The 18,677-nt window shown below is 37.6% G+C and overlaps 1 protein-coding gene across 1 annotated transcript in view; it reads right to left on the bottom strand.

Moving 5' to 3' along the window:
* LOC122713420 (dynein axonemal heavy chain 10-like) overlaps positions 1 to 18,677 on the bottom strand; it is a 28,307-nt gene that overhangs the window by 904 nt on the left and 8,726 nt on the right. Inside the window, 36 exon segments of the mRNA XM_043933852.1 lie at positions 14 to 181; positions 254 to 465; positions 571 to 874; positions 944 to 1,105; positions 1,185 to 1,327; positions 1,398 to 1,599; positions 1,676 to 2,014; positions 2,090 to 2,842; positions 2,942 to 3,096; positions 3,171 to 3,448; positions 3,574 to 4,034; positions 4,184 to 4,478; positions 4,572 to 4,884; positions 4,979 to 5,195; positions 5,272 to 5,467; positions 5,550 to 6,004; positions 6,262 to 6,421; positions 6,423 to 6,703; positions 6,769 to 6,983; positions 7,055 to 7,319; positions 7,413 to 7,690; positions 7,795 to 8,065; positions 9,330 to 9,584; positions 9,685 to 9,948; positions 10,003 to 10,161; positions 10,485 to 11,012; positions 11,112 to 11,365; positions 11,456 to 11,631; positions 11,728 to 11,918; positions 12,004 to 12,141; positions 12,214 to 12,605; positions 12,720 to 13,067; positions 13,147 to 13,310; positions 13,812 to 14,354; positions 16,419 to 16,756; positions 16,839 to 17,085. Coding sequence (XP_043789787.1) covers positions 14 to 181; positions 254 to 465; positions 571 to 874; positions 944 to 1,105; positions 1,185 to 1,327; positions 1,398 to 1,599; positions 1,676 to 2,014; positions 2,090 to 2,842; positions 2,942 to 3,096; positions 3,171 to 3,448; positions 3,574 to 4,034; positions 4,184 to 4,478; positions 4,572 to 4,884; positions 4,979 to 5,195; positions 5,272 to 5,467; positions 5,550 to 6,004; positions 6,262 to 6,421; positions 6,423 to 6,703; positions 6,769 to 6,983; positions 7,055 to 7,319; positions 7,413 to 7,690; positions 7,795 to 8,065; positions 9,330 to 9,584; positions 9,685 to 9,948; positions 10,003 to 10,161; positions 10,485 to 11,012; positions 11,112 to 11,365; positions 11,456 to 11,631; positions 11,728 to 11,918; positions 12,004 to 12,141; positions 12,214 to 12,605; positions 12,720 to 13,067; positions 13,147 to 13,310; positions 13,812 to 14,354; positions 16,419 to 16,756; positions 16,839 to 17,085 — 10,120 coding nt within the window.

Raw genomic sequence — 18,677 nt, forward strand, 5'->3', positions numbered from 1 at the left:
GTTAATATCTTACCCAACTATTGTATTGGTGTATCCTCTTCTCAAAGTGTTCTATCCATCCAGCCAATGTTTTCTTTGTATCTGGTGCTAGCATGGCCCATTGGCTTGGTAGTACACCATTATATAACGCTGTGGCTATACTTTCAAGAGTCATATCCATTCCGATTTCTCCAGCGATAGCCTAACAATGTGTATAAATATTCAATTAAAGTATTTGAAAAGAATAAAGAAGTATGTTTTCATCGATACATACTTTTCTCAATTGAATCAGTGATCTTTTCATCATTCTGATCAATTTATTAAATCTCTCCAATTCTTGAAGAAGAACGATCGAGGTTGGCATTACGATCGGTCCAAAACTTTTTCTCACTTTATTAATGTCATACTCGACAGGGATTTTGTCCAATATATCTTTCGCAAGATTATCGATAAATTCGTCTTTGCTTATTCCAGTCGGGCTAATTTCTAAATAAGGAAATAATTTTCTTCGATTCTTAATTTAAATAGACAAACTTATCGTTTCGAATCAATTATCGAGATCTCATTACAAAGAGTAAGCTTATTACTTACCAGCTTGGGGCTGTAATTCTATAAGATTGATCCACATTTCTTTCGCAGCATGAGTGAAATAACCAATTTCGGCATTTGGATGCAATCCAAACACGTCCGGAGTATTGACAAGCGGTAATTGATCGATGAACTCGAGATAATCATCACGATCCCCTTCTGGTGGTATCACGTAATCGAATTCTTCGTCCACGTAAAAGTGGAAGGGCTGAAAGCTGTCGAAAAGAAAGTCTCCAAAATATTCATCCATATAAGTCTCGGATACTCGACGATCGTAGCAATCTATCACTCGTCCACCGTACATTACCTACGTTATTATTTCGTGAAAATTTCAATTTTTCAAGTTAGAATTTGGGAGCAAAAGTCATTTACGTACTTCACCGATCAAATACTTTAAGCTGTTCCAAGGAAGTTTGCTATCATTCGTTTGAATCGCTTTGGTTAAATATGTATCCAGAATAATGGTGCACACGTTGAAATCCGACTCATTGAAATCGTAATTTATGTTCCAGCCAATCTTGTCATACCTCCTCCTCTCCTAATTGATCACGATTTTAAAAACGATGAATTCATCGTAATATATAATATACTTTAGTATAAATTGTAGTTTAACTCACTTGAACGACCGCGTGATAGAAAGCCAACACGTAAATTAAATGTTTGTAAGCAGGATGAGTGCAACTTTCCAGCACTTGTGGTCTCATTTTTAGATAGGTACTTTCGAGATTCAACTTCAATCCACTGGGTGGTTCCGTGACCACTAAGTTGAAAATTTTGTTTAAAATTCTTTCATTCAGAGGAAATTGGAAGCAACTTGTTCCGATCTGTACCTTTCAAAGATTGTTGCAATATTCCAATAGGAAAATTGGGAGTTGGATCGGTAGTGAGCCACAAACGAAAATCTGGATGAGGCTTTCCAATGTTCTCCAACAATTTTTCCAATTCTTTGGTGAAACTCAAGAGTAGATGGCAATTTTGCAACATGAGCCATTGTCCTCTAGCCACAGCACCCTCTAGCAACTCTTTTGCGGTCTGGAAAGTAAACAATATCGTTACGAATCTTTTCTTCTTATCGATTACGAATAATTTGATCAGGATGACGATATACAATTTCCTGGCCCTGGCCAAGGGATAAATATTTAAATCTTCCACCGCCACAGCCGTATTTGTCCGCCAATTTCATTAGTTCCGAGGTTGGATCGGATCCAGGGCTTAGGATGAAAACGATAGGCATCGTGGGTGTGCTCTGTTCGAAGATTAATTCGAAACTAATGTGCGGAGGGGTGATGTATTCTTCTCCCATGATCTCGGTAATGTAATTGACGATGCTTCGATAAACTCGATCGACGCGAAAACATCTCATCAACATGAGTTTCTCGAAAGGAGTTAACTTTTTGGAATAATCTAAGGGAAATTCCACGGATTCCGGGGAATCCATATCGTACCACTGAAAGATTAACATTTATTTTTTATGGGAATTAATGCGAATTATTCGAAGTTGGAATATTTGATTTTCACTTACTGTTTGCCATTCATCCACATGCGTACCGAGTTCATCCGCGATATTTCCAAATTTTTCCGAGAAATCGGTACTCAGTTTCAACAAATCCGCCCATCCAGACGCTGGCAACCATTCCGTAGGATTAACCTTAGGCGCCTTCTCCAAACTGATACATCCTTTGATGAAAAATTCTAATTGCTGTTGGGTCACGTTTTTTATACTTTGTTCCAACTTTGTGCAAATTTGGAACGAGAACAGTAATTTATGCTTCTCGAAGATTCCCGTGCATCCGTAATCGTAAACATTTTTCGTCAACATTGGGATGATATTCTGCAGCCGGCGTTGCAACGTCGGATCCGGAAGTGCTTTCCTCAATGAATAAATAAACACCTCCACGTAACTGATCAAAGAGTATTGATACATAGAGTTAACCGTGGCCATATCCGCCAGAACAAAGAAGAGTATCGCTCCTCTTTGAGCTACCGATCGATAACCATCTCGAAGCTTGTTCACGTCAATGGCTGTAACTTCGGCGAGATACAATTTTCTCATCACGTCTTCGGCGCTGGCTTTCGTATTTTCCAATGTTTCGATCAGCTCGATATTATCCAGCATGTTTCCTTTGTTCGTTGCTATTTCCAGAAGTAAACTGTCTTCCAGTTGCTGGAGAAGATTCTTGTTCTCGCTGGTCTCGGCGATCAGAGATTCGCGTTGCTCCTCGATGTCTGGCCTCTCTGTTCGAACCACCACCGACAATAATTGGTCTTCCAAGCCCTATAATTTTTTAATTCGACTTTTTTATTCGATTCATGTTTTTTTTTTTTTTATTTTTGAACGGATAAAACAATTTGGGAAGAAAATTGGAGAACTAACCCCTAACGTCACCATGTAATTGATCACTGTGGCCTTGGAGTATACCGCAGGATCGAATATAGGATTCGACATCTTGGTGGTAAGGTACATTCGAAATCTCGGGTCGTAATCTACTTCTTTATCACCGAGAAGGATGAACGATCTACCTCCTACAGCTATGATTAAAATTTTATTAATCATCATCTGTATTTATTAAGACGAAATTAAAAAATATAAGATATAAACGTACTCTGTATGTTCTTGGATAGGACGTTATCCAACACGGGATCGATCTCATCAACGTCCTGGAAGAGAACCGGTAGACCATATTTTATCGCCAGTTCCACCTGTTTCAAGAAATCTGGATCGGTAAACGATAGAATTTTCAAATGTTTGTGCTCCTTCTTTTTGATCCAATTCAGAGCTTGTTGCTGAGGATCGATGCAAACGGGGAATCTCGATGCCCTCAAGGTCAGAATTCCGTTTTGTACGGATAGCTCGTCCGGTGGTAGACCCTCGGATGTCCATCTTGAACAAATTTTTGCTTCTTTAGAATTTTTTATTTTATATTTTATCGTATATAGAATTCGTGACATTTTTCTCAATTTTTCTCGATTAAGAGAAAACGAATAAGGAATAAATAAATATCTTACTTGCTAATTTCAACGTCGTTAGTCAGTTCAGTTTGAATCTTGTACGTATCCATGAAAGGGATCTCCTTAGTCACTATACTCTCCCACCAATCCTCGTATATCATGTGATTTCTGTACTCGTACGAGAATGGACCGCAATAAGCGAGAAATCCAGCGGAGAGAAGACAATTTCCAATGATCTTCTCTATCTGAATTTTCAGGTTCTCCAAATCTTTTTTCCATCGCTCGTTTTCGGAGGACAATCCGCTGATCAACTTATCGGCGGCTATCAAACGTCTCTGAAGCAGATCAGTCTCCTCCTGCAACTTTTGCCTTTCCTCCATAGCTTTCTCGTATTTCGCGTTTAAGTCTGTGATGGTTTTTTCCAGCCTTCGTAATTCTCGTTCCTCCTTTTCCAAAGCCTTTCGAGCCCGTTCCGATTCGGCCTCCAATTCCTTAACTCGGTCTATCTTTGGTTTAACCTTAAGCAAGAGAATATGGAAGCGTCAAAGCGAAATATTTTATAATTGTCGGGGAAACATAAATAAATAATACATATATATGTAATAAAACATAATAAAAGTAACCATAATAAAGCAACGATCAAGGAGGCTCAGATTAAAGAAGATACCTCTCTGAAAACGGCACAGTAATCCAGCACAGCGAGCACGAATCTGTACAAGCCGTATCCTGCTTTGCTGATGTATTGCATCTGATCCAATTTCGTGGTCTTCTTCAGATGCGCTTTGACAGCTTGCTGCTGCTTCAAAGTGATCTTGTCGCAATTCATCTCTTGCAATTGTCTTAGAAACGCTGGATCGCTCATCATTCCTTTTGCACTCTTCCAAGAGATTTCTTTCACGCCTCGCAGTATCGCCACGCATTCTGAGACGATTTGTACGGGTTCAGGAGGCGTTGCAAACGATCTAGATCGCGTTGTCATGGTCATTTATTTAAATTCTTTGATAAATAATTCGCGTTCACAAAAGGAACGAAAGAAGGAAAGGAAAGTAAGAGACCTTATTTCGGTGATGTCCGCTTTATCGAGTTCTCCAAGGGCCAATCGGGCCGCGTCCAGGGCAGGTTGCGCTTCGGCCAACGCCTCTTTGGCTTCCGTCTCTTCCTTGTTAATGATCTTCCTCTGTACTTCTATCGCCTGCCTCTCCTTCTCGCTGAACTGCTTTTTCTCCATCGCGATATCCGTACTTTCTCCTATAGAGGCCAACAATTGCTCGCAATTCCTCGTCTGGTCGGCTACTTTTACTCTTTGCACGGCTAGAATCTCGTTTAACTCGTTCAAAGTCATCGAAGCCTCGGCGATCTTTTGCAGACCTTTAAAAGTTCGTTTGGAAAAAACGCGATTCTTTTTCTTTTTCTTTTTTTTTTTTTTCATCCTTTGAGTCCCTCTTTCCTTTTTTCTACCAACCTCCGGAAAGTCGATTGCATTGCGAATTTATGTAATTCTTCGTTTCCACCAAAAGATGTAGAAAGATATTTATAAAGTCCAGGTAATGTTTAGGCGTCACGTAGTTTCTTCGCCGCAATTTTAATTGAAAATCTATCGTGTAGTCTATGACGGATTTATGGGTGAGCACCATGTGTTCCACTATAACATCTCTGAAACTTTCCGGTATGTTTGGATTCTGAAACGAATACGAAGGTAATCAGATAATAAAACGGAATAAATAATTCGAATAAATCGAATCGAGATATAATTACATCGCTAAGAGTGACATTAGCCACGGAAACCAATGCTTGTTCGGGCCAAGGGAACATCCAGTCTATGGTAGTACTGCTAACCAGGCCCGGATAACTTCTACACCTTGTCCTTAACAAATCTCCCGATGGACTCATCGAAAGTGCTATTCGTAAATTTTGAAGGCTCGTTTTCACGAAATACAACCATACATTTTCTCTGAAAGATGAAATAATTCTTCGTTAACGAACGAATATCCGTATCGACGTGAAAATTCGAGAATTAAAAATTCGAGTCGAACTTGGTGACGCCAAAACCAGCCTCTATCGCTTGATTCCTACATGAATGAATTATTTCGTCCTTCTCCTCGTCCGTGAACAAAGCCGGTACCACTCCAGTCAGCAACATGTTGTTTACCAGCTCCAAGAAACTTTCATCGATGATGTGAGCGGCGGTGAATAAAAACACGATCTTTTTGTTATCCACGCCAACCATGTTGTACAAACTCTTCATGTCCTCGCGAAACGCGGGCTCGTTGTAGCCTCGAGCGAGGCTAATTTGAAATGTTCGAAAGCCTGCTGCGTACGCTGCCAATTTGATCACCGACTTCTTCCCGCTTCCGCCTATACCGATCACCAGAACGTGGCCTTTGTGCATCCTGAGGGCACGATGTATCCTTGTCAGATGCTCGAGCGCGTCGTTGAAAAGGACCATGTGCAATTTGCTCACGTTTCTTTCATTGTAATCCTCGTAAATCTGAAAAGCGTATTTCGTTTCTTTTTATTTGTATATATTATATTAATATGTTATGTATATTTTATATTAATATATATTTTTTTATATTATATATATTTTCTTATGTTAATATATATTTTTATATTAATATATTATATTCATTAAATATTTGTATATATTATATTAATATATTATATATATTTTATATTAATTTATATATCATATTAATTTGGCCCGATGTTCAAATATCGGGAAAAAAAAACGCATGAATCACGAACCTCCAAGAACAAACTGTAGACAGCCTCATAATCCAAGAGATCTTCGTAAAATCTTGGCTCGTCCTCGTTAATCGCGTTACGAAAATCACCGAACAGCAACGGATCCCTCATCACATATTCTATCACTTTACGATCCTCTTCCCAATATTCTTCGACCTTTTTCTGTATATAATCGGTTACGATTTTCGTATCCTGTAATCAGAAAATTATAAATAAAGATGTAAATTTTCGTGTTTATCTTTTCGATACTTGCGTTTTCGTTTATCAAACGATCGCATATGATTCTGATGAACTCGTTTCTCCAAAGTCTAACTATCTGTTTCACCGTTGGCAAATAATCGGGATGGGATTGAAGAACACCCGCCATGATTCTCGACAAATCTCGCATATTGAAAATATAATGGAATCTGTTCGGTGTTGGTAATAATTCAGCCAAAACTATCTGGAAGAGAATCGTTATACGAATCGAATCTTAAGTTTTAAGAAGAAATCGTGGCCGAGAAATACCTTATAAAGTTGCAAAGTAATTTGCACTAAAGTTGACGCGATTTCTTGCACCTCCTCTGAAAATATTTGCAAATGTCCGACCAGAATACTCGTGTAGATGTAATCGAGGGTCTCATCCGCGGGAAATACGACATTGTAGATGGAGAACATGGAGATGAATCTTGGATCCACTTCGTTCCTCCCTCCACCCGGTTTTCCCATTGCTGCCAAATAACCTGTTGTCGCGAAAAATAATTATTTCGAGTATTCGAAGAATCGATTAATCTTGATCTAGGATCGAACTTACACATATCTTTCATGTACATCATAGAAAGATCCTTTCCACGATCGTAAAAGCCACCTTTCTCGAATAAGAATTTGAGAAAAGCGATTGGTTGCTGGGTACCATAAGTGTCCACCAATGGCATGTTCATGTCGTCGATAAAGATCAACAATTTTTTACCAGGAGGTGGCCCGTAAGTTTCTCTCGTTCTTTTCTCCACGGCAGCCTCTATGTTTCTTTGCACGTCCATCGAGGTCGTTCTCGACGAGAAATTTATCATGAGTTGATTCTGATCGAATTACATCGTGAAAAATACTTGAAACATACTCGTATAATAAATTTAATATTAAATTGTTGATAATTAGGAAATTTGGAAATTTACGTATTTTTCAGAGCTCAAGTGTCGAAGAAACTCGAGAATGATAGCAGTCTTCGAGGTACCAGTCTCTCCGACCAAAAGTGCTGGTCGTTCTCGTTCGTTCATTATTTGAACGAACCACGTAGTTCTCAAAGTGTCCATAGTAGGAACTAGGATGTCGGAAAAATGTTTCTTCCTGTCGTGTACATATTCGGGAACCATTAACTTCCATGGGACCCAGATATTTTGTTTCAAGTCCAAAAAGTAATCGTACAACAATTTATTCGTCACGGGAATGTATCCTGTGTCGAATTATTCATCTTCGAATTTATATCAAGTTTTTCTCCATTTTACGCATCAATCAATAATTTTTTTCACTTTATTATTTTTATCTTTATCAACTTACGCACAGTAGCTGGTTTTTCAATGGTGTCCTGGACAAGCATGAAACCGCAAGTTTTCTTTACATAATCGTCGAACTCGGATCTATTTTCTACGACCAGGGAGGCTCCCAAGGACCAGTACAAGGCTTGAATGTACATTGCTTCGAAACATTCCTCTCTAGTGTATTGTGGTTCTATTTTTATTTCTTCCTCTTCATCAATTTTGAGAAGAGAGGCCAATTCAGTATCCAAAGTCACGAGAAGGGCATCGAACACATAGCAAAGTTGCACTACCTAAATAAACAAGCAACTCTTTTTCGTCTATATAATTATGTAATAAATATGATTTCTTGTTCGATCTTTCGCGCTATTGAAACCCGTTTCTAGTCAAAATTAAACGATAAAAATTCCTCTTTTTATATTAGGTTGTATCAAGTGAAATTTTAGAATAAATGACATTTAATTGCGACTTGTTGTACTCTACTTAACCTATATTTCGCTTAGCATTTTTTGACGTTATCCTCTTATATTTCCTTTGTGTAATAAATTTTTTTTTGTGTTAATTTTACTATTTTGAGAAGTGAACAATATGGTGTTATCGAACGAATTTAGAATTCCTGTTTATGAGTTTAAATTAGGCCATAATGGAATTGAAGTATATTAAATATTAGGTTAGCTTTCGGAGAAAATTTTATCAATGAAAGGACCATTTGTTTAATGATGGTTTCAAAAATTTAGATCTGGAAATGAAATCGAAATCCAAAAATAAATCAAAGTGAAGTTAATCCATAAACAAATCATAGAGTTAGAAATATCTTCAATGACAGTTTTCAGATATTTGTGTGCAATAGGTAAAATGAAAAAATTGGAAAAGGAGGATTAAAAGTTGCAAAAGTTGTTTGGAAATGTACTTATTGCATAAAGCTCGAAACAATGGAAGTCCATTTTTGAATAGAATTATAACCTGTAATGGGGAGGATGCCGAAATCATCATTATGGCCGAAAAAATATGGCAATCTGTAAAAGAAATAATTTATTTTTTATTCTTTTCTGAAATAAGGAGATATACCATAACAACAACTACTGCCAAGAAATTGATTAAGAAACAAGCCGTATTATCCGATATTTTTCTGTATGACAACGCTTGATCGCATCGCAAACTACAAAAATTAATTGAATCGAAATATGAAATCTTAATGCATCCACCAGATTATGCATTCACCAGATATTTCACCAATCAATTATTTTGTTTCGCCATTCACGGTTGTTTTTAAAAAATGAAATATTCGAGAAATTTTAATCGCAACATTCGAAGAATTTCTTCGTGCTAAAACCATAAATTTATAAAAATGAAACATGCCAGTTAGAAAAACCTCAAATGGCTCATATTTTGATCGAATAAAGATTATAGTTTCGAAAATATATTGTTTTTCTTCCAACCAAAAATTTCACGTGATACGACCTAATAAATCAGGAATAACCAGATTACGCAATTTTTTCTTTAATAATTCTCATCAGAGTTGTCGAACTAATTAACGTACGAACGTCTAATCGATACCATGTTCAATCCGGTTTGCGGTATAATCATCTTAAGCGGTTTGAGCTGCTGCAATCCGAACATTCCATCTATAATGTAGGTAATCGCTCCATCCACGTATTTGTCGAACAACGCGGTCAACGTCTCCTGATCCGATTCGCTCTTACTACGTATCCATTTGTTCATGTAAGGGTGATAGCCCAGATTCTTCGGATCCACGTACACCATACCTGCTCTCGACACAGTGGCCGGAGAGGCGTACTGCAGGTCGCCTACCTTTTGCCAAAAATAGTGAGTGAAAATAATCGTTCGATTCGCAAATTAAATCCAACGTGTACGATGATATCCACGAAGAGATAATTAAAAAGTGTATCACCTCGAACAATAGACTGCAATGGCCTAGCATTCTGATTCTCTCTTGGTTAGCCAGAGTGAGTAATTTATTGTCATCCATCACGGAATTCATATTCTCGATCCAGAGGGCGTCCACGTCACCGTCGAACAGAATGTATCTTTTCTCGTTCTTGCTCTTGTCGTCCAACGGTTTGTTCACTTCTCGAAAAATTTTGCTCAACAGGCCGTCCGTCCAATCGCGCGTAGTCGGATCCAACACTCCGTACAACTCGTTCACGGTACACGCCTAATAGTAAAAAAGAGATTATCGATTCGGTTTATCTTTTAATCGAAGGGATACCTTCGGGTTCAAGGTGTAGAGTTTGGTAGGCATGCCGAGCCGAGTTTGCGCTTTGCAAAGCGTTTCGATCACGACGGTTTTTCCGCCTCCTGTTGGCCCGATTACCATCGTCGAGTGCCTCGTCATCATTACTTCGTACAGTTGAATCACTTTATCGACCTGTTAAATTGAAATATTATTGTTAAGAATAAAAAACTGGAATAGTTCGAATTTCACATTTTCAATTTGATTTCAACGATTGTTCTTAATTAATCGAGAATTTCCATCCGATCCCAATTATATTTTCGAAAATAATTATTGAAGGGAGAACCAAGACAGAAGGTTAGAATTCGTAGATCGCAATCAGAAAATTCAATGAAAAACTATTACAGTATTTGAATAAGGCAATTCTTTTTCGTGTAATAAGTCATCCGCTTCGAATTATTTTCTTCGAGATAAGTTGATCGTTTTCGTGATAATAATTCCAAGATTAAGAATAATACCTGTTCGGGTAAGCGCATGTAGCCTCGCTCTTCTATCACGTAATTAACGGCTTCATTAAAATCGGGATAATGAACCCTGGGGCAGTCAAGTTCGGGGAACAGATCGGCTATTAATCCAAGGAAGAGTGGGACGTCGTCGAAGATGAATTTAGGAAGATTCATGTCTCGTAGCGCCCTCATCAGCACCAAATTCTCGGACAAGTCGCCCGAAGTTCTTTTCAAGTGGCCGGCCATATTGAGCACCGACTTGAGCGCCCTCAACCCGAAATCGTAGTGATTCTGCTTGCTCAGTTGCTCGCGTGCCAGTTTGTACAGGACTGTCATTTTCTTGGCCAAAACTTTGGCGGTCAAGAAGCCGGAGCTGAACAACTTGATCTGACAGATCAGCTCGTTATCCGGGATTATACACACCACGGGCCTGAACAACGCTTTCACGGATTCTGGAAGTTCCGTTCGACCCGCGTATCCCGGATTCATCGTGATGAATATGCCAACTTTCGAATCGAGCGCTATATCGACGCCTTCGAACTGAGAGATATTTTTCGAGAGATATTAGAAACACGATACGATCTCTCTTTCTTCTTATATTTATTTTGTTGAATTTTTGTTTAGATCAGAGAGATTTACCGTGAATCTGGACGCTTTCGCTATCAAGGCGGATCGTATGGTCTGAAGTTGCGTGGAGATGACGGACAGCACGGATATATCGATGCGATTAAATTCATCGAAGCATCCCCATACACCACACTGCGCCAGGCCACCCAGCGTCTTTCCTATCGCCACGTAATCCATCCCTTCGCCGCAATTAGTCACGATGCACAGTAATCCCAAAGCTTTTGCCAAATCTTTCGTAGTCTCCGTTTTTCCCGTCCCAGCGGGACCTTGCGAGCAGAAAAGGAGAACGATATTTTTTTTTCTCGCTTTCGTCAAGGTATGCAGCGTCGAAAATATTTTTTAAAACGATGGTATACCCGCGGGTGCGCCTCCCAGATGCATCGACAAGGCTTGAGTGATGGTCAAGTATATTCTATCCGTCAAAGGTGTGACCACGAGTCTTCCGTTCAATCCCATATACTCGTAACCGTATTCGAACACGCCCGTGCATTGATGCACCCAAACGTTGTCCAGATCGCGAACCCAATAAAACCTTGACGAAAAAAGAAAAGAAAACGTTGCTTTATTAATTCGATTCGCAGGAAATCGACACGATCGAGCATCTGTTTAAGGAACAGATTGGACGAACCGTAATTGACTCTCCCACTCGAACTCGGAAGGATCTATGATGCTGTCCCTGACAAAACCTTCCACGATGTCTCTCATATGAACGTCGATCGTCAACACCATGTCGAATTTTTTCCTGTCGTTGTTCGTCAACGTGTCGGCGCCCATCAACGTCACCACCTCGTTCAACTGATTGTTCAGCTGCTTCAAATACTGGAAAACCGAGATCGTGAATCGAGATCGAGGAGGGAAGAGAGAAACGAAAGAACGAAAGGTAAGGAAGAAATAAATGTCTCACGTTTTTCATCGCTTGCATCTGTCCGTGAGAAATTCTCACGAAAACGTCCTCCACCTCGGCCGTCCACCATATTTGATTAGCGCACAGGACCATATTCCCTTGAAAGTCTAGCATCCATTCCGTTCTTGGTCTCCTCACCTAGAAAGAGATAGAGAGAGAGAGAAAAAGAAAAACACCTTTAACACCTCTTATTAAGTACTTCCTCCTCACCTTTCCGTAATTGAAGACTGCTTTCTTGGTGAGGAATCGATTCGACCTCTTCATCTCCTCCAACGCGAACACCATCCATTCCTCTATATTCCCTTCGGCCAACACCACGTTCCTAAACTCCATCACCTCCTCCTCGGCTGAAATCAACGCCGTCACTATCTCGCGCTCTGTCTCGCTCAACTCGAACCTGAATTTGTCCAAATTGTCGAACATCTTGCCCACGTGTTCTTGGATGGCGATCGGCACACCGCTGCCGAGGATGTTCAACAACTCGTCGTCGCTGAGGAACGTGAATCGCGGGAACACTGCTCGTTTGCTGTTCAAGTAATCCGTCAACGATTTCTGACACTTGTCCAACGCGCTTATCATCGACTCGAACTCTTCGTGTCGACCTGGCGACCAGAATCGATCCATCCGTTTCATTACGCGTGCGTTTTCGACGAGAATAATTTTTTATCTTTCCTCTCGAAATTTACTAGATTGTGAATAGGGAAATGTTTTACTACCTTTGATCATGCAACAGTCGAGCACGTTCAATCTCTTCGACGTGTCGGCCATGATCTTCTTGAATGATTTGTCGATGTCGTCGAACCTCTTCGCCTCCTCGGGCAATTGCATCCTTATGTCACCGCCCACGAAAATACCCTCGAGGTACAACCACCTCTTCTGCAATTGCAACCACAACTCGAGCACCTCGGAGATCGTGTGCATGATCGACTCCCATTTTTGCACGGTGTCGAGAAACGGGCCGATGAACTGGGATGCGGCCATCGCGTTAACGTTCATCATGTTGTCCTCCAAAATCTGATTCATCTCGTCCGTCGGACCCAGGATGAATCCACGATCCTCGATGCCTGGCGAGAAGGATCCTCGATTATTTTTTTTTTTTTCATTCTTTCGAAATTTTTCGTCCCGTTATTCCGCGTTTGTTACCCTTGTAATGTTTCACCACCGTGAATTCCAACATTTTCCACACGTCGGCCAGATCTTTCAAACCCTTCTCTATGGACAACTCCTTCACGGCGTTCATCACGATCTCCTTGGCTATTTCTTGGTATTTTCCCAACTCCATGGCGAACATGTTCTGCAGGGTGAACCTATCGATCGGAAATGTTTGTTTAAAAAAAAAAAAAAGAAAGAAAGAAAAAAACGCGAATCCAGCGCGTTTTTTCGAATTCGAATCAGCGAGATCGAGAACTCACCCCTTCAACATCTCTATCTCTTTCTCTGCCATATTTTATAAAAAGTTTCTCACTCTATATATATATATATTATATTATAATATATATAATATTATGCTATTAGGTTATTTCATATATTAGTATAATTATGATTGGCAGGATAAAAATTCTGTAAAAAAAAAAAAAATTAATAGCCACTAATTGTAGGGATAATATAGATACGATCCTGAAAAGAGAAATTTACAAAAAAAGAAGAAAAAAGAAAGAAAAAGGGGGAATCACTCAAGGTAAATCACTTTAAAAACACGAAAATGGGATAATAAACGCGGTAATTAAGATTGTTAATTAATTGCTCCTCCATCATCCTCATTTTTCACAATTTTTTTCTAGCAATTTTTTGGACCGTTGTCGTCGCACCTGTCCGGGTCCATATCGAAAAATTGTCCAGTCTTGGTCATCAATTGGTTCCAGTGTCTCTCCCTCATCGCCTCGTTCTTCAACTCGATGAACAACGGGACCGAATTCTTGAAGCTCTTCATGTTGGCCTCCAACGCGTGCCCGATGCTGAGCTCCTTCACGAATTTCGGCAGTTTACGGAATATCCTGATGAAATAGTCCATACCGTCGATCAACTGTTGGGGGTTCAGGTCCGCCCAGAGGGTCTGCGCCCAAACGTTCCTCATCTCCTTCTGCTCCTTGTACAGTTCGAACAACATCTCCATCCCGTTGTAATCCTTCTTCAGTTTCAGGAAGACCGAGTAATCCGTAGCCGGAAGATCGAACAGTATCTCGGAATTGACCAGGTTCCGGTGCGTCTCGTCGTGCTTCGCGATCAATTTCCCGTATTCCTGGACAAATCGAGGAATTATCCTTGGATTGCTACGATTTTTGGAGCGTTTAAACGAAGGAAGAAGCGTAAAGTTAATCCGAACAACGATTTTATTTATGAAATTCTCTTCTCTGTACAATCTTGCAAATCAAATATAAAAATAAAAAGATAAGGAGAATAGAAAAATAAAAAAAATAAGCGATAAAATGAAAAGGAGAACGTTGCGTGGAACGACGTGGATGAATATATAAAAAAGTTGAATTACAACACGAATTTTTAATTATACTTGATTTTAAGTTTAATTTATAAAAAAAAAAAAATTTAATACAATCTATCACGAGTTAAATTAAAATAGATGTTTCGAGATGTTATTATATAAAATTGGAATTTAAATGCTTCTTATTATATTTTGTTCAAATCTTTAAAAAGAGGATTTAAAATTATAACTTTAAAAATTTATTTTTTTATTTTAACTATTTTTAAGAATTTTAGAATTGGTTATTAACTCGTTGAAAAAGTAAAAATTAAAAATTTCGAATAAAGTCGCTTTAAATAATTGCTTAATTAAAATCGAATAACATTTATTCGTAGCTGTTATAATAGATTCTTTCTTCATATAACCTCTCAATTGTTTCACAATTATTCACGATTATTATTATGTCTCGAACAATAAATTATCAAAGGAAATTTATTCATAACTTCAACTATTAACTATATTAACTATCTTTAACTATATTAACTAAAAATTAAAAATTTCGAATAAAGTTGCTTAATTAATGCTCGAATAACATTTATTCGTAGCTGTTATAATAGATTCTTTCTTCATATAACCTCTCAATCGTTTCACGGTACAATTATTCGCGATTATTATTACGTCTCGAACAATAAATTATCAAAGGAAATTTATTCATAACTTCAACTATTAAATCTTCAACTACATTAACTAAAAATTAAAAATTTCGAATAAAGTTGCTTAATTAATGCTCGAATAACATTTATTCGTAGCTGTGTAGTAGATTCTCTCTTCGTATAACCTCTCAATCGTTTCACGGTACAATTATTCGCGATTATTATTACGTCTCGAATAAATTGAAATAAATTATCAAAGTAAATTTATTCATAACTTCAACTATTAAATCTTCAATATATTAACTAAAAATTAAAAATTTTAAATAAAGTTGCTTAATTAATGTTCGAATAACTTTTATTCATAACTGTATAATAGATTCTTTCTTTGTATAACCTCTCAATCGTTTCACTGTACAATTATTCGCGATTATTACGTCTCGAACAATAAATTATCAAAGTAAATTTATTAATAATTTCAACTATTAAATCCTCGTCGTGTATACGAGGTAGATTCTCGAATTAATTTCTAAAAACGAGAGATTAGATTAGAAATTCTGGAAGATTTTCGAAATGTGGTCGTCAATAAAAAGAACAGCAGCCACGATGAATGGCTACTTTCGCCAATTTCCTGCCGCTCATCCATTCGAGTCGAATCGAAAGACGAATCGGTTCTAATCGGAGTGTCAAGACCCATTGGAAAAGTAACTGGTTGAAATTAAAATTTCGAGCAAGGTTATTTAAAGTAATCGCCTATTAAAAAATACTCGAATAACGTTTATTCGTACCTATTACGATCCGTGCGATCCTGCCCATTATTTACGATCGTAAAAAAGTACGTTTCAAACGATAAATTATCGAAATTAACACATTGCGTATATTGCTTATTACTTGCTCAACGCGGGCACTTTAAAAAGAGTATATCATATATGCACTTTTTAATTTACGTTTATAAAGTATTCTTAAATATTGCTATATGTTTCCTAGACATCTATTTATTATATAGGCTTTTTTTTAACTATTATTTGTTATATAAATAAAATTAAATCGATTAATTATTATTTACTTTACAAACTCGAATAACGATATCCGATGAAGCATTTTTCTTTCGTTTTTTGCAATTACATCTAGTTTCGTTTCCTTTTTCCATTCGATAACATTCGAACAGACTTTACATTCTTTTATCGGGAATTTCGTCTTCCCAATTATTGCTTCGAGTGTTTTTTAATTCCTCGAATCGTCGAAACATTGAAACGAGATATCTCCAATATATTACCCAATGCGTCAACCATCAAATTTCCCCTTTCATCACCTTATCCTTACCATCAAACCACTTACCTCTCACTTACCCCTCATCAATTTCAACGAAAAGCGTTTCGTCAAATTGAAACTTGAAAAACATCCTCTCACTCACCTCCATCTTGACCAATCCAAGCTCCAGATCGTCGCCCACGCTTCCAGGCCCGTAGGCCTCGAAATTCTTAGCGAATTCCTCGAGCTCCTTAACGAAGTCGTATATCTGGTCCTGCGTCATCCCCGAAAATCTGTCGGAGGTGCTCTCGAGGGTGGATGCTCTGTACAAGGCGCCCAGATACAGGGATTCCCAGTCGCGTTGCAGATCGTAGGCAGCTCGCTCGTCGTCCTCGGGGAACGATATATTGTGGCTGCGAAATGCTAGAAAGGTTTCCTGGGGCGAAAGAAAGATTAAGGATAGCGAGCGACGTTGGAGGTTCGTTCATTTTCATTTTTCCCTCCCCGCCCCTTCGAACCTGGCACGTGGTGTAGCAAACTTCCGCTTGAATGGCCATCTTCTTTATGTCTGCGATCGCCTGCATGACGGACGTGAACCGGCTAAGACCGGTGATCACCAACTCGACCTCGGCCCGCAACCCGTCCATTATCACGTGCAACTCGTTCATCTCGTTGTTCGTCCGCATCAGAAGGTAATTACCTAGCACTTGTTTCCATTCTATCGCGTGTTGCTCGATACTAAGGAGGAGGGAGCTCAGGTTGATGCTATTGGGAATTGGAAATTCGAATTTCGAGTTTCGTTTTTTTCCAATATATTAGGTGGTGATATATACTAGGATGTTTCATAAGTTTATTTCTTTCTTTTTTTTTTTTTTTTTTTTTTTTTTACGAAATCAATACACGATGTTCGTTGTTTAAAGTTGACTTTAATTACGTTTTTTTATTGCGTTATATATGAATCGTTCTGCTCTATCACCTTTTTCCATCTCTTTTATTGGGATTTATTAGGATGTCCCATAACTTTTTTTTTTTAATAATACGAAATGAATACACGATATTGGGATTTATTAGGGTGTTCCATAAGTTTCTTCCTTTTCTTTTTTATTTTTTTTTTTTTTTTTTTTTTTTATACGAAATGGAAGAAGGCGATAGAACGATTTATATATTACGCGATAATTAACAAGGAAGCCTCGTTATTTCCTTTTCCCAAAATTGTTGGAGTTTATTACAGGATGTCCCATAAGTTTCTTTCTTTCTTTTTTTCTTTGATACGAAATCAATACACGATGTTCGTTGTTTAAAGTTGACTTTAATTACGTTTTTTTATTGCGTTATATATGAATCGTTCTGCTCTATCACCTTTTTCCATCTCTCTTATTGGGATTTATTAGGGTGTCCCATAAGTTTCTTTCTTTTTTTTTTTTTTTTTTTTTGATACATAAATGAATACACGATGTTTGTTGTTTAAAGTTGATTTATCGTATTATATTAGAATGTCCCATAAGTTTTTTTCTATTTTTTTTTTTTTTTTTTTTTTGATACGAAATCAATATACGATGTTTGTTGTTTAAAATTAATTTATCGCGTTACATATAAATCGTTCTTTATCATCTTTTTCCATCTTTCAGAAAACTTCGTTATTTTCTTTTTCCAAAATTGTTAAGATTTATTAGGGTGTCCCATAATTTTTTTTTTTTTTTTTTTTTAATAATACGAAATGAATACACGATGTTGAGATTTATTAGAGTGTTCCATAAGTTTCTTTCTTTTTCTTTTTTTTTTTTTTTGATACGAAATGGAAGAAGATGCGATAGAACGATTTATATATTACGCGATAATTAACAAGGAAGCTTCGTTATTTCCTTTTCCCAAAATTGTTGGAATTTATTAGGGAGTCCCATAAGTTTTTTTTCTTTTCTTTTTTTTTTTTTTTTTTTGATANTGTTTGTTGTTTAAAGTTGATTTATCACGTTATATTAGTATCTCATAAATTTCTTTCTTTCTTTTTTTTTTTTTTTTGATACGAAATCAATACACGATATTATTTAAAATTGATTTATCGCGTTATATTAAGGTATTCATAAGTTTCTTTCTTTTTTTTTTTTTTTTATATACGAAATGGAAGAAGACGATAGAGCATAATGATTCATATATTACGCGATAATCAACAAGAAAGCCTCGTTATTCCAAAATTGTTGGGATTTATTAGATATATCCCATAAGTTTCTTTCTTTCTTTTTTTCTTTGATACGAAATCAATACACGATGTTTGTAGTTTAAAATTGATTTATCACGTTATATTAGAATATCCCCCAATAAATTTCTTTCCTAGCATCACGCTAGAAATCACTTTGATT

This window comes from Apis laboriosa, unplaced genomic scaffold (assembly GCF_014066325.1).
Source record: "Apis laboriosa isolate Shangri-la unplaced genomic scaffold, ASM1406632v1 scaffold23_cov150, whole genome shotgun sequence".
NCBI lineage: Eukaryota > Metazoa > Arthropoda > Insecta > Hymenoptera > Apidae > Apis > Apis laboriosa.